General features: G+C 39.0%; 1 protein-coding gene across 5 annotated transcripts in view; it reads right to left on the reverse strand.

The window, feature by feature from the left end:
• The window catches only part of Kis (kismet), a 34,943-nt gene that overhangs the window by 3,528 nt on the left and 15,427 nt on the right, over positions 1-15,988 (reverse strand). For 3 of the 5 annotated variants that reach the window (XM_049835794.2, XM_049835795.2, XM_049835793.2), the window contains exons 6-15: positions 9,884-15,767; positions 9,517-9,691; positions 8,571-8,658; positions 7,189-7,484; positions 5,371-5,460; positions 4,951-5,148; positions 4,165-4,411; positions 1,697-2,031; positions 1,128-1,274; positions 217-982 (exon numbers count right to left, since the gene is read on the reverse strand). In XM_049835794.2, the coding sequence (XP_049691751.2) occupies positions 217-982; positions 1,128-1,274; positions 1,697-2,031; positions 4,165-4,411; positions 4,951-5,148; positions 5,371-5,460; positions 7,189-7,484; positions 8,571-8,658; positions 9,517-9,691; positions 9,884-15,767 (8,226 nt within the window). The remainder of the gene's footprint in view (positions 1-216; positions 983-1,127; positions 1,275-1,696; positions 2,032-4,164; positions 4,412-4,950; positions 5,149-5,370; positions 5,461-7,188; positions 7,485-8,570; positions 8,659-9,516; positions 9,692-9,883; positions 15,768-15,988) is intronic. The other 2 variants (XM_049835796.2, XM_021333612.3) reach the window with 2 other exon arrangements.

Consider the following 15,988-nt stretch of genomic DNA (forward strand, 5'->3'; position numbering starts at 1 on the left):
ATAGCCCAGTCAATTCAGACATTTGAAAACAATGATTGCCACAAATGATTCCCACAGTCATTGGTATACGATTGGTCTTGTATTAGTAGCAGAATGGCCGCTAAGGTTAAAACTGCTATTGCGATTAAATTTTGACATTATTAACTTAGCAGAATCGGGCCCCTGGTAACATACATAAAACAATTGATAAAATAGCATTAAAAAGATTTTACTTACCACATTCTTTCTCTTCATGAGCCTGGAAAGTGTATCATCGAGCCGGCTGCGAGAAGGCATGGAAGAAGGTGCAGAATCGTTATGAGGCGTACGGCGGCCCACAGAGAAATCATGGACGTCGCTCAGATCCAGAGGTGCCGAGAGGTCAACGGGAGCGGCGGAGGGCGCGGGCGACGCGGGCACGCGCTGGTGCGCCGGCGGCGGCGCGCCCGCCTCGCCCGGCGCCGCGCTGCTGCCGGCCCCCGTGTGCGCGGCCTGCGGCGACGACAGCAGCGCGTGCAGCTTAGCGCGGTCGGTCTCTACGTCGATGGCGATGTGACGCTTGGGCCCCTGCTTGCGCTCGTCGTGCACGTCGGCCGCCGCTCGCGTGTCCGGCTTGGCGGCTGCGGGCCACTCGCGATTCTGTACCGCGTGCGCTATGTGATGCAGGCGCGTCTCGAGCGCCCGTTCTGAGAACCAGCGCTCTGGGGGCAATGTCTCTTCGATCCGACCTAACTTAGCGAGAGTTTCTAGTTCCGAAAGGGCATCCGTGTCATCTTCAGCAGTCCTATCGCAGTTATTGGAAGTTCTCTTACTTCGTCTGAGCGACATTCGCGTTTCTCCTGCTGCATCTTCAGAGACAGCGGTGTCTTCTTCATCGGAAGATAATTTTTGTGATTCGTTTCTAGTAACTCCCTTGTGACTAGTATACCACTTGCTAGCGCAATCAGCGAATGGCATTTTTGGATCGCAAAACAGCTTACTGTAAGTGTCACCTAAACCATGCCTGGAAATAATGAAATCTCTGGTTAAAATAAAAACTTTTTATGTTTGTTATACACGATGCAAAAATATAAAAAAATACAATTGAGAAAGAGCAATAATATACTAATAATTAAAAATAGCGAAATCAACATTAAAATAATACTTACTTGCAAACACCCAAAACTAAAAGTTTATCATGGCGAGCTGGCTGCCACCACGGTGGGGTGTCAGGAGACCGTTCGCATAGTGCCAATCGAGTATCTAGTGCAGGATGTGGAGCGACTTCTTCACGTAATACTCGTAGAAGATCAATCCTGTTAAATAAGATAATCAAATAAGTATACTTGTTGTATTCAATGAAACTCACCAAATCAAAATACCGGCATGCTCTGTTGCGTGCGCATGTTAAGTTGCTCCAGCTCCATGCACTGTGTAGCTGGAGCAAGTTAACGCGCACCACGCACCCACGCGTCCGCGTGTCTACACGGTGCTGGAGCAAGTTAACATACGCAAGTGACAAGAGCACGCGGGTGGGTATTTTACTTTGGTACATGCGCGAGATAAGTAGGTACTTGGCTACAGAATCCTACACTGAGCGTGGCCCGGCACGCTCTTGGCCGGTTTTTTATTAGTGTTTTGAGCTACGTTAATTATAGGTACACAAAACGAATTTTACAGTACACAGTACACTGGTTTTCAAGACTTTCGAAATATAGAGAAATGCTTGTGAAATTACCTTTCCAGAGTAGCAATAGCTCTCTCTTCACCTATCGGTTCTGCTTTTAAATCTGCTCGTGTAGGTAACTCAGCTTCGCCCACAGAAAGTCCACACTGTCGTTTACACATGGCCATAAAAGCTTTCAAATAATCTGTTAAGGCATCATCACTTTTGGTATCCAAACGTGCAAGTGTTCTGAATCGACTCCAGCGAAGACTTTTTGTAGTTGGGTCGAATTCCACCCCATAGGAAGCCACAGTGCGTCGGAACGCTTCTTCGTCGGCGCGCGTCCAGCGCCACTGCGACACCTCATCTCTAGCCAGTTGATCCATGCGTTCTCTTCGCTCCATCTTCTGAACGAAAGTCTTAGTCAATAATCTCGTCCTACTATAGTAGAAATCATTTAAAAAGCACGTTATGACGGATGAAACTCGGCGTAAAATGTATTTTCGCACAAGTTAAAATGGCCTGATTCTTTTTTGTTGAGTAACGTCATAGGACAGTTATTAGTTAGTTATTCTATTGCATTTGTTTCTTAATTTTAGTGTTGTTGTCACATAGTGATCGTTACGTAGATAATAAATTATCGACCCATGTTACCAATCGACATTAGAAAAAGGGTTTGTTCGACCAGAGACAGACATAAATATAATTGACTACGCATAGTTAGATCCTTTTAGTCTATTTTACGTTTATCATAAATGCAACTGAAGAAAAACATTCGTTTTTTATATGGAAAATGTGTTTTTCTTTAACTGTAACTATACATATTTGTAAAACTCTCCATTAATGAAAGGTCACAAATGAAACTATCTTAACCGTTCCAACCGTGCATTCGTTTACTTTTATTTTCCACTATGATTTTTTTAGATTATTTTCAACTATGGCTTGTGGATTAACTTAGCCCAACACAAAATTTGAACGTCATGACGTACTTTTTAGATCATTTCATGTATTTATAGCAAATTAAAACGGTGCAACACCAATTACAGTGATTACCATAGAAACAGATTTTAAAAACATAATTTCATCGACAGTATAAACAAACTTAAAACTAACAAGGAACAGTGTACACACTTGCTACTTTTTCTCAGAGAAAACCAGACACGCACGCATTAATACACTCAATTCATCCGCAAACATATCACATTCAGGGTTGGCAAGTCAGCAAAGAAAACTGACAGCTGTCCACTGATCAATGCATTCGATACTCCTAACTTTATCTCTGCTTTACACATGATGTTGTAAATTATAAAATCGAAAAATGACTCCTGTGGCTAAACCACTGAATGGATTAGGTTATTGTTTTTACAATTCGCCATAGAATATCATAAAGTATATGCAATAGGATTTAATGTAATTGTGAACGACACACCCTGTCTAACACATTTGCATACGATGGGCGACACAACGGAATGAGATGACATTGACGCGCTATAGCTTGCCTGTGTCCTATAAGAGCAGGAATTAGTAAAGCACAAGATTTAACCACTTTCTTAGCTTTTCTCCAAAATTCAAAATTAGAATACACTCTTACGCATGATTGGCTTTTGATGCTTGCAACCTGTTCAGCCATCAAAAAGCTTTTGAAACATACAGAAAGTCAGTTAAACAGATACTGTCTTATAGCCGGTTTACTATCGCGCGTGTGGCGAGGCGAGCCGAGAGGCGAGAGTATAAACGCTTCCTCGCGCCTCGCCTCGCAGCTCGCCTCGCCACTCGCGGCGCTCGCCTCGGAGGCGGTTTTTTGGGCACGAGTCAAATGCGATGCGAGCGTTGCTGGTTCAACGCAAACCGAACGCACGAGAGTGTAAACAGGCACTCGCTACCTCGCGAGCTGCTAGACGAGGTACGAGGCGAGAGTGTAAACCCGGTATTAAAAACAAAATACTCGTAGGTGTCAATGAAACAATAACTGCCCAATAACAGCCCATCTGTAATCGTCCCCGCAGCCAACTTGCTGCTTGGACCATGAGACTATAAGTAACGAGCTTGTCGAGCTCTAATTTTGCAGTCTAATGATGTATTCATCGGCGAATTCATCGTTATGTGACACAGTAAGCGAGCTCGGTAGCGCGCGTATTATTTGCACGCCTTTTAAAAATCTATACATATTCGGCTGTCACCAGAAAACTCTAAAAACGGCCTAAAGCATCAATCTTCAAGTAGCACTTTTTTTTTTAAGGGACATTTTTATAATCGCATTGCGTATGTCAGTCCCATCGTAACCTAAATACACATCAATCATATCTGGGCCATGAATATAAACAGACTCTTCGCATCATCACTATTTGGTTGTGACAAAATTTTATTTAATGCACCTACTTCAAGTCTGTTCACTTCCAAGACCCTAAACAAAGCATTTCTCTCAGACTCATACCGCACACAGTCCATCAATAAGTGGAATAAGTCCTCAATCACTCCAAATTCCTGGCAGTTAAAGTAGCACTTGTATTTTTAAATTTGCAAACCAGCATTTTACGCACCTTAGCTCTCTGTTGCATTTTAAGTTCTTCTCGTTTGTAGTTTCTTTGATATGCTGTGATTAGTCTGCGGAGTCTCGTGTTCAAGTCTTGCATTGAGGGCCATAAATGCCCACCACCACTGCTTTGCGTACTGTCGTCATCAGGCCGAGGAGAGGCTGCCGGGGATGTTGCACCAGCACCGCTAGACACGTCGTCCGTACAATCTTCGTCCCCCACTACACTGCCTCTTACTTTTCTTTCTTCACTCCTGTAACATTTTAGTTTGTAAATACTACCAATTGTCAGTCAATCATCCGAGCGGCTTCCAGTCTAACCGTCGGATGCAGCTGAGTACCAGTGTGTTGTGTATCAGTCAATCAAGGTAAAACAATAATTATTATTTCATGAGATTGAAAGACTAAAGTCATTTAAAATACTATCAAATATAGTGCTATCATTTAATTTTAAATAAAAGAACTTTTGCTTGGAAACCATAACCAAAGCAGACACAAATGAAATATAACACAATGATATCTATGTCGAGGCGCGAATGACAAGGAATGTCTTCGTGTTTTCATTTAAGGCTCGAGCAGACCGGATGCGTATGCGTAACCACGCGCGTAGTTACGGCGTAACCATGAGTTGTAATGTATGGAAATGTATGAGACAGGCCTACGCGCGTGACTACGCGCGTGGTTACGCATACGCATCCGGTCTGCTCGAGCCTTTATTCATTAAGGTGCGGTAACAGCAATACATAACAAATATAAAAATAATCTATTATAACAATATTTTATCCATACTCACTTGATATCTGTGCATTCAGCATCATCGGGGGGGCCCAGTTTGTCTACAAAACAAAGTTGTGGATCTGAACGCATAGCCAAATAATTTTCGTAACCGTGGACGTATGTACCAACAAGTAAGGATACGTCACACTCACTATCCCACCACAGGCGCGGCGGTGTGCTGTCCACACCGCGCGGTACACGCATACCCAAGGTACTGAAAAAACATATTAGTTCTGTAAATAGACTTCAATACGTGATATTTCACCGGTTTTGTCTACAAGGCATATTATAATATGAATTTCGATAGACATTATTTGAAAGGACAATGCATAGATGCGTAGTATTTTCGCTTATTTGGGTAACCTGAAATTCATGCTGACGTATTCGCGGGGGATGGCTAGTTATACTTAATTACATAGTTATTATATTTATTTACCTTGCATGAACTCCACTTTCAATTTGTGTGGCAAAGTCACCAATGACCTCATGTTTGATATAATACATCATGCGTACGCGCAGCAAAACCCTAAAAAAAGATTAACTTGTATAAGAGACAAGCTCCCTAGGAATAAAATCTATAAATAAAATAAAGTAACTCTCTGTCCAATTCTATAATATAGTGGTTTAAGCATGAAAATATGACAAACAGTGGTATATTTTCATCCACTATATTATACTTAGCAGTGGCGAAGGGTGGTTTACTGAAATAGGGAAGCCGCAGCAAAAAACAAAGTGGGGGGGAGTACTCAGGGATGGGGGGGGGAGAGGTAATGGAGCTAATTTCTCAGTCCACCTTTTAGCACTGACTGAGAGACTGATAGTTTGAACATGTTTTCTCGAGGAATTCGGCAGATTATTAATATCTATAAAACTTTATTATCTTTAGTTAGGTATATTAACTACTAGAATCTGAGAAAACTTGGCACTAGAAACAATACATTTTAAGTATTTAATTTACAACGGCATGTTAACCATTGATATTTATCGTAGTATTTATCCGTCAGGACGTTAGTAATTTTAATATAGACGTAATATTGGTAGGTAATTCACCCGAGCGGCGTGCCCGAGTTTTATAACACGTTTTTATTCTCAAAACTTAACCTTGAAAAATAAGTTCCTTCCTAAAGTAAATAATCTGTCGGATCGGAAAACAGTCTAATGCGATAAATGCTTTAGGTACATTAAAAAGAAACCTGATGCCACCTGTCTACGTATCAAAATAACTCATTTCAACGTAGATATCTCTATTTTCACTAGGTACACACACTGTAGTACTGTACTTGTACTGAGTACCATGTCACACAGTGCGATCGCGGGGTTTAGTAGGGAGTAATGATACTGCCAACTATTTAATCAACATTATATACTTGGTGAATTCATAAAAATAAATAAATTCCCAACTAGGGTCATTAAATCGCGGAGAAACTTAACACCGCGATTCAGGATTTGCATAAAAATGCACAACGCCATCTATGTTGACATAATGTAACTAAAACACTTAAACTAACGTAAAATATTGTACACACACGAACTATGTTATTTCCAAATGATACACACACTAATAAATTCAATTAAGTAATACAAAGAACAAATTGTTAATGGTATTATCTAAAACAAAATAAGAACAATGAGAGTGAATTTGTCTGATTTGTTTGTTTACATATTTGAGAGTTCTAAACGCTGTCACTCGCGCGTAGACAGATATAGCTACTCTACTCTTGACGCGTTCTTTCTCGTTCACTCGCGAGTTTTGATGGGTGGAAGCCGCTCCGTGAGCCGGCTTACCGCTCGCCCTTATGCCGCGAACATCGCGCGGCGCGGCGTGGATGACGTCACGCAAACGTAGTTTTGTATGGAGGAGGAAGCCGCGGCTTGTTTAGTAGGAGCAAAATGTTTCAAGTAATTTATAGACAATTTTTTTTACGGTGGTAGGCGTTTTGTTATACCTACATATTTAAATTGTGTGGTTTAAATGATTATATTAATTATATCTATACCTATATTATAACTTATACCTATGCTTCTTTCTTGAAATTCGAAAGGGAAGCCGATGGGAATCGGCTTATAAGGACGCCTCGCCACTGATACTTAGAGTTAGACAAAGAGTTCTTTACACACAAACTTACTTTAAACATTTCTAACATTTATTTAATTGTTAAGAAGCTATTTTTCCATACAGCAGCAACAAAATAATAAAATTGTATGCAATGCAATAAATGAATTACCTATGTTACTTAAAAAAACAACAACTTACTTATTGGCGTGTCTAAATAAATGCTTTTTATAACTGTTTTCAAGATACAGTTCACAGTCATACTTTTCTGTAGAGCTCCAGTGACTCGCATCCTCCCATTTTTGAAGATCGTTGGATTTTGGCAAATCTTTAGGGCGATTTTTCTTTTTGGCGTTTCTTCCTCGAGGTACTGGATTATGTAGTCCACTGTGATTTCTAGAGATTGTAACTTCACCATTTTCACATGGTTCTATTAGATCCCATATAAAATTTCTTATTTTCTCATCACCTTTGTAATGCCGCAAACAATATAAAACCTGAAAATTATAAATGCCACATTGGAGTCGATTGAAGTAGTATTTTACTGTTTGATAAGGGCATACAATTATTGTCAGGCAACATTTTAAACTCAGTGAAAGTCTAAAACTTTCTCGGTATTAGCATGGCAAATCATCATGTAAGAATTTAAAAACAGGTCGAAAATTGGACTTTAAACAAAAGAGAATGAACAACTGTGAACGGAATTCCGTCTTATGTTATTGCAAAAGAAACTTTATTATAGACTACTATTCAAACACTACCGAATAAGCCTTTATTTTTATTGAAACACCCGGTTTCTGAGTAATTACACAAAAACGAACACGAGTTATGTTTAAACTACGCGGAATTTAAAACTCGCCACTGTGCTACGCAACTACATTTTTTTTATTGGGCTGCAAATATGATAATTACGATTGAAAACAGTCCCGGTTGATATTCCTGATTAACGCACACACCGTGATCTCATACCCTTCGATATTAAAGTAATGCGGCATAGCTACCGTTCGAAATTCATCAACATTCTCAATACAGTTCTTCGTGATAGCGTAAATTCTAAGTCACTTATATGGAACTAGTGTACTTTATGCATACAGTAAATCGGCATTTTGAAATTCGAGATTCTATTTTAAAAAATTCTGTCTCCACAGCTTGTTCTTTAAAATATTAATAATGATGCTATGAGCCAGTCTGTCCCGTGCTGCCACTTAACAGCGACGCCCTAAATCCTTAGCGTAGTCGCTTAGTTTTTAAGTGTTGTCGCCCCTGGCCTTAAATTCTAGTCTTCCAGAATCCACAGGAAAAGTCCGGCTAGGCAATACACGGCGTCCTAGGCTGAACTGCCATACGTAATTAGAAAGCCTAATCGAAATTCTGTCTGCTTTCTGGTATGTATTTTAGCATACTAATCAAACATTATGTGCACCACAGACTCGTCCGCACATAAAGTACACTGCACCTAAGGGTTTGTTTTCGGGTAAGCCCATACAAAAACTTTTGCAAATGACCAGTGTATCATAACGCCACACAATTATGCTCTAATTACCCGCTGCTTAGCAATAATTTATTACAAAACAAAAACTTACAATAATTCGTGCACAGTCTTCTATAACAGGAATTGTCCAACCTTTTCTGAATTGATTTTTCTCAACAATTTCTTCCCATCGGGCCCACCTACAAAATCAAACAAAATCAGTGTAATAAATATCAGCGAAACAAAAACAATGTACAATCGAACCATTTGTTTCTTGACCCATGTTGTCTTTATATCATTTGACAACGTGAAAACGACACAATTTTCCCTCTTTACGGTGCGTTCAGCACTTCAACTTTTTAAATATTAAGCAAACTAATTTACTGTGAATGCAGACAGATGAATGATGATGAATTTAAGCTTTGTCATCACGGCGAAATCTAGGTTTTAAGGACTTTACGAGTATTTTAAAAGGTTTTAATTACTGTAAGTCAAAGTCGTCACCGTAGGCACGGCGGCGCCCTGCCGGGGCTGCGGGTTGTTCGAAAGAGATACCGCGGCCCTGGCACATAAAAGGCCTACGACGGAACACGACGGATTTTAGTCAGTAAGAGTCTGACACACCCTCACCGCTGCTAACCCACAGCGGGAGGGGTCATTTAATGATTTTTGACGTCGTTAAAAAATAAAAGCGGCGCGGCGGAGTCAACGCGACATCGCATTACTGACGCGAGCGCTGCTCCAAGCGCGTAGGAATAGTTAGTATCTATATTTTGCTAATTTTAGGGTGGATAAAAAAAAACTGAGGATGGAAATAATTATGTTCTGTTAATGCTTCTGGACCACCAGTTTTTTTTGCACTGCTTAAAATTATTTCCTGTATAAACAAAATAGAATTAACCATGTCTTGTTTTTTTTTTTTCGAAATTACAGCGAGTAAAGTATTTATTCTTAACTATTTTGTTATGAAAGTCCTTTGTCCAATTACTACTTAACTAAAATGAAAAAGTAACAACCTGGTGCAACTACAACTACTTATATTTTACTTTGGCACTTACCCAAATGTGAGTAGTCCTCTTTCTATTTTAAAACACTCAGACCGTGTCCATGATCCATAGACAACCTCTTCATCAACAGGAACACCTTCGTGACGGGGGATATAATCGTCGCTTGCATATCTACGGCCTTTTTTGCCAAGTTTGTCTTTCTTTCTTTTACTTCTTAAACTGATTCCTGAAAAAAAATTACATTTATTGGTAAACTCATTTTGATAATGAAAGAAAAAAGAAATGATTGACGTAATCAGAATATTACATATATGTATACAATTACTGTACGCAATTTTTATCATGTAGCAAGAGTACATACTTCAGTACAAACAAACAGCTAGTAAATGAATATAATACATAAGTCTAAAAAACTCACCTTCCTCATCGTCATCGGAATCTGGTGTGACCTCCATATCTGACATTTCCATGGGACCATCGTCATGACCGTATCTTTTGATAACTGTTCGTTTTCTTGGTTCTGTTACTATCAAATCTTCATCTTCTTTTTTCTCAGTAGTATCAATTTCTGCTTTTTTAGCCCATTTATTCCAAAAATCTGGATCTCTTATGTCAATATCTGATCGCTGGTCTGCTGCAGCAAAACTAGCTTTAGAAAATGTTGACCCTTTTTCTGACTCCATTTGAATAACTTGTGTTCTGCGCGCTAATATCATTTCAATATCTTCCTCACAAAATTTATCACCAGCATTATCTTCATCCATCACGGCGCCGTATGCACCTTTTTTCAACAAGTCCTCAATTTCCTTTTTAGACAATTGCTTTATTCCTGTTTCTTTACCTTGAGTTGTATTCATACTTTGTAATATGGCTTTATCAAGGCCAAGCTTAAGCGATGCTTTGTCAAACATTTCCCTTTCGTATGAATTACGACAAATTAATCTATATATTTTAACCATTTTTTGCTGACCAATTCGATGGCATCGCGCTTGTGCCTGCAGATCATTCTGTGGATTCCAGTCGCTATCGTAAATTATAACTGTATCTGCAGCTGTTAAATTGATACCTAACCCACCTGCTTTCGTACATAGCAAAAATACAAATCTATCTGAGTCAGGTTTAGAGAATCTATCGATTGCTTCTTGCCTCAAGTTGCCCCGAATACGCCCGTCAATCCTCTCATAAGGATACTTTCTAAATACTAAATAATCTTCCAAAATGTCTAGACATCTTACCATTTGGCTAAATATTAAAACTCTGTGACCTCCAGCTTTTAATTTCGGAAGTAATTTATCAACTAATACCATTTTACCAGATGAATCTATAAGAGCTTTGTAATATGCTTGCTTATCTTCCCCATTAGCCTGTTTATAGTCAAATTGTATTTGGTCTTCTGCACCATTTAACAAGTATGGATGTATACAACACTTTCTCAGTTCCATCATTGTATTCATTAAGTTAGGGATATTGGCCGCGGAAGCCGTACCTTTTTGTAAGAAACTGAAATTTCTTTCGAGTATAGCTCTATAATATTTTTTCTGTATATTAGTTAACTCGACTTCAATTATTGTTTCTTCCTTTGGTGCCAACGTTTTTTCAACATCTTCTTTTAATCTCCGGAGCATCATAGGTTTTAAAAGTGCTTGAAGCTTGAGTACTTCTGATTCAGTCTTAAGTTGACCAAATTCATTTAAGAAAGCATCACTGCTAGAAAATTGCGAAGGTTCTAGAAAATTTAAGAGAGAAAAAAGTTCGTTTACATTATTCTGCAGTGGAGTTCCAGATAATAATACTCTGTGTTCTAAATGGAGTTGTCTTAATCCTTCCAAAAGTTTGCAGTTACGATTTTTAAGTCTATGCGCTTCATCTATAACACATATTCGCCAGTTAAAGGATTTCAATTCTTGGAAATCTGTCACGATTATTTCAAATGTTGTTATAAGAACATTGAATTTGGTAATTTCTTTAATTGGTTCGCCGTGTTCATTCTTGTAATAAAATTCATATTCCTGCAGCATACTCTTGCTCTGTTGAGAACCGTGATAAACAACTACATTCATTTCTGTCCATCCTTCAAATTCTCTTTGCCAATTTGGTATTGTAGATAAAGGAGCTATGATAAGAAATGGTCCTCTTATACCATACTCCCAAACAGAATTCACAAATGTAAGACTTTGAATTGTTTTTCCTAAACCCATTTCATCAGCTAATATACAATTACGATTATTATGCCATGAGAATAACAACCAATTAAGTCCTTCGAGTTGATAGGGCCTTAAAGTATTTCCTCCTTTATAAAGAGGGGATTCTTTTAATTGGACCCACTGGTCAGCAGAAGGTCGTTTTTTAAATTTCCATTTTTCTTTCGGTGGTATCTCACTAAATGTCTTGTATTGTCTTATTTTATCTACATCAATATCCTCTTCTAATTCCCATGTACTATCTTCATATTGTAAGCTTTTCCATTTAACTAAATAATGTTTAACTACTGTATTATTCGCAGGGTCTTGATTTTCTGACATATCCAGTATTCTTTCCACTTCAACATAGTCAGGATTAAAAGGTTCGTCATCTAATAATTCAAAAATATTCAATTGTTGAGCTTGTTTCTGTTTGAAGCGTTTAATTTTAGAAAATATTCTTTTATCTCCTTTGTAAAGTTCTTCTTCTGTTTTCCATTCACAATGCAGGTATGAAAAATTTCTGTATTTTACAAAATATTCCTCAACATCAACCATAACCGGTTTCAAATTCTTAACTTCACCATCGGATTTGTCTTTACAACCATCTATGGTTTCCTCTGCTTTATTAGTTACTGCAGGGACATCGGATTTTTCACTTGTATTTTGATTATCAATTTCTTTCTGAGTTTCATCATCAATTATTGTTTTATCGTCAGTATTATTATCTTCACAAGACTCAATCTTTTGCACTTCATCGTTAGAATCATTAAGTGTCGGCTCAGTTTTACTAGCTTCTAATTTTGGTGAAATGTCAGTAGCAAGTGTTTCAACTTTAAACTCTCTTTTTCCCATACGACAAGCTAAAACATGTTGGACAATCATGGCATCTTCTTCAGTTGTATTCACATAGATATAGTTAGGTTTAGGAACACCTTCAGATCTACTGTTTTCTTTGGTATCTAGATCCTCCGACTTACATTCTTTTTCAACTTTAGGTGTGGCCATTGTAAATTCATCATCTGATAAACGTAGCATGACATCATCTGTATATTTTTTACGTTGTGTGTTCCTAGCAGATCTTCTCTTTAAACTATCGTCACCTTCTGGCGGCGGAGACGGTGGTGGGGTAGACATCATATCATCTGGTTCACCATCAGAATCTGGAATTAATCCACCACGCTTTTTTCTCCTCCCGCCTAAAGATTTCCTCAGAGTCAATTTCTTACAACTTCCACCGACTGATGAGCGTTTCTTAGATTTTCTTTTTTGAGTGATTGAATCGATGTCATCATCTTTCTCTATTTGTTCTCGTTTAGCCTCAGCTTCTTCCAACAGATCCTTGATTGCAATTTTAGAAACCGGAATATCATCAAAGTCAGTGACGTTCGAATCTTCCAAGGAAAGGTCTGACAAATTCTTTGATGCATTAGGAGTTTCTATATTGCATATATTTTGACTCAATGATACGTCACCAGAGGGGGTGTCTTTATCTGTTTCTAACAATTCATAAGTAGTTGTATCCGCTTGTATTTCAACAGCGTCTTTTTTTGAAGTCCTTTTCTTCTTGGGAGCATTTGGATCTTTTGGTTCTCGTTTTTTCCGCTCTTTCACAGGTTTGTCAGTTAAATCTTTTAATTTTGGTTCTTTAGGTGTCCGTGGCTTTCGCTCCTTATTCTTTCGGGGTCCTCTTTGTTTTCTTACTTTACCACCACTGATGTCATCCATAGATATTGCACTGCTGTCTAAATTTGTTATATCTTCATTAGATTCTAAGTCAAGTTCTGACGTACTTTGTAATCCAGTTCCAGCTGTCACACAATCTTCCGAAACAGGCAGCTGATCTAATGTCTGCGCTGTTGCCACAAATTTCTCTTTTTTTGCCCTTGGCTTCCTGGGCTTAGCCGGACCTTTGCCACGGCCACGCCCCGTTGTACTAGTGACTTGAGGACTTTCTACCATTTTTGATCCGTAAACTGGGTTTTGTAGTGTGCAGTTTGGACCCCCATTACATTTATCATTCGATTCATGCTGTTGGATTAATGCTAGTCTTTCTTGGAGGCACCTTACTTTTTCCTGATTTTCATTTGAAGGTGGCAAACAGTAAATATCTTGTATTTGTTGTTGTAAAGACATTCTTTCTTGTTGATGGGAAGCTGGATATATATTCGAGATATTGGGATGAGGCATCGAATTTGGCCCAATCATCAACATTGGATTAATATTATGGGGCATATTAGATATAATAGGCTGATTTGGTGGCATTGGAGCATGCATATTTGGAACAGTCAAGGGCAATCCTACTTGAACGTTTGAAATATTTGCTGGTACATTGGATTGGCCAATCGATTGCATATTACTAGAGACATTCGGCATATTTGGTTGAATATTTCCCTGTATTGCAGGAATCAACGACATGTTGCTTTGTTGGTTATGAACAGGAATAGTAGATGTTACAGTATTCGGTAAATTTCCATGTTGCATTGCATGATTTGGTTGTAAATTTGCTTGCACATTAGGCAGTGCTTGAGTAACAGAGGTAGGGCCACTTGGAAAACTAGAAGATATATTATGACTGACAGCAGTATGACCCGATGACTGAATACTAGATGGTATGTTTGCTGACAAGCCCTGTGTTACATTTGGCATGTTAGCAGAAACATTCTGTACGTTGTTTGCTGAATATCCTGGATTTCTACTAATATTCATATTAAGCATACTTTCGTATTGGTTATTCGTATTCGTAGTAGTAACATGAGATACTGGGATTTGTTGAGAAGGTGACGAATTGCTAGTATTAGTATTTGTAATTGAAGGCAGGGGCAACGTCACTGGATTAACAATGTTACTTTCTTGAATATTGGCATTCTCAGTAGACTTCTGTTTCGATTCCAAATTTTGTTCACTGTTGTATACTTTTGTTACATTAATATCAACATTTTCCTCTCCCTGTAGTGGAGCATTTTCGACGTTACTATCTGTAGACTGACGAGGTCCTGACATCTTTTCATGATTATCTCCTGATTCCCCAGTAGCAGGCGAATCGTGACAACTATTTGTGGAACTGCTTGTCGATGCAGCAATTGGCACATTATCTTTAGTACTGTTCGAATTAGGCGGAGCTATAAAAGTTCTTAATGTACCAGTTTCAGTTGATCTAGCACTCTCTGGTTCAGTTTTTTCAACTGGTTTCGTTTCAGTATGAGTTACGGCTGTAGTTTTTACTAATTCTGATTTTAGTGGTGGCACTGATATTGGTGGTACTGATACGGCTGGTTCAGAAGACTTTGCATGCTGCTCGCTATTTTCCATTTGCGCTAAACTACTTGTTGGAGTAATTTTGCTTTGGTTCCACTGAGATGGTGAAGATGCAACATGTGTCACAGCTGGAGATGACGGGTTACGTTGGTATGGATACTCTGAGCCTGATGGTAAAACCATTTGCTCTAACGCTTGAAGTGTATTCTGGGATGGAAAAGATCCCGGTGTTGTTGAAGTTCCTGAAGAAACTGGCGACTGAACCATATTACGAGCACCATGTGGAGATGCGCTGGGACCTTTTACAGGAGACATAACAGGCCGTGGAGAAAGTTGTGATTGTGATTGTTGTCGGGGCGATATTTGAGCTCTAGGAGACATTTGAGGAGAAAGTTGAGGAAACGGTGGACGATATTGTGGACTCCCTGTTTCTATTCCCGTTTGTTTCACATTGCCATACTGATTCGAAACGTTGACATCTAAAGGATGTTGTATTTGATGAGATTGATAATTCATTGAGACGGAATGGTGAGGTGATGCATAAGGCATTTGCGCCGGAACAGAAGAATGAGACGGCGCCACTGAAGATGGCGGCACTGGCGACTGACGAGGTACATGATGTATAGGCGGTGCACCCGGATGGTGAAGATGAACATTAGGATGGTTTTGAATTCCTGGTGTCATACTACTGGAATGACCACCCATACTTTGATGAGATTGGTGCTGAGGAATTGGTGCATGGCCTTGTTGGCCATGAGGTATACCATACTGATGAGGATTGACATCCATTTGCTGATGATATGTCGGGTGTTGACCTATTCTAGAAGCGGTTGGTGGATGCATCTGTGTGTAGTTGGGGTAGTTCTGGAAAAAGAACAACAATATAGGGTTACTTGTAATTCGATGTATACGTAATGAGCGAAATCAGTACTTTGTGGACATCAAGTTTAGAAAAGACAGCCTCGAAAAACACCGTTCACCAAGTGGTGACCAACCTGTGTTTGAAGATCCGGTCCTATATAAAATTTATACATGTTTATGTGTATAAATTACATGAATATTTATTCATGTTGGCTAGCACACAC

This window comes from Helicoverpa armigera, chromosome 6, assembly GCF_030705265.1.
Source record: "Helicoverpa armigera isolate CAAS_96S chromosome 6, ASM3070526v1, whole genome shotgun sequence".
NCBI classification, from domain to species: Eukaryota; Metazoa; Arthropoda; class Insecta; order Lepidoptera; family Noctuidae; genus Helicoverpa; species Helicoverpa armigera.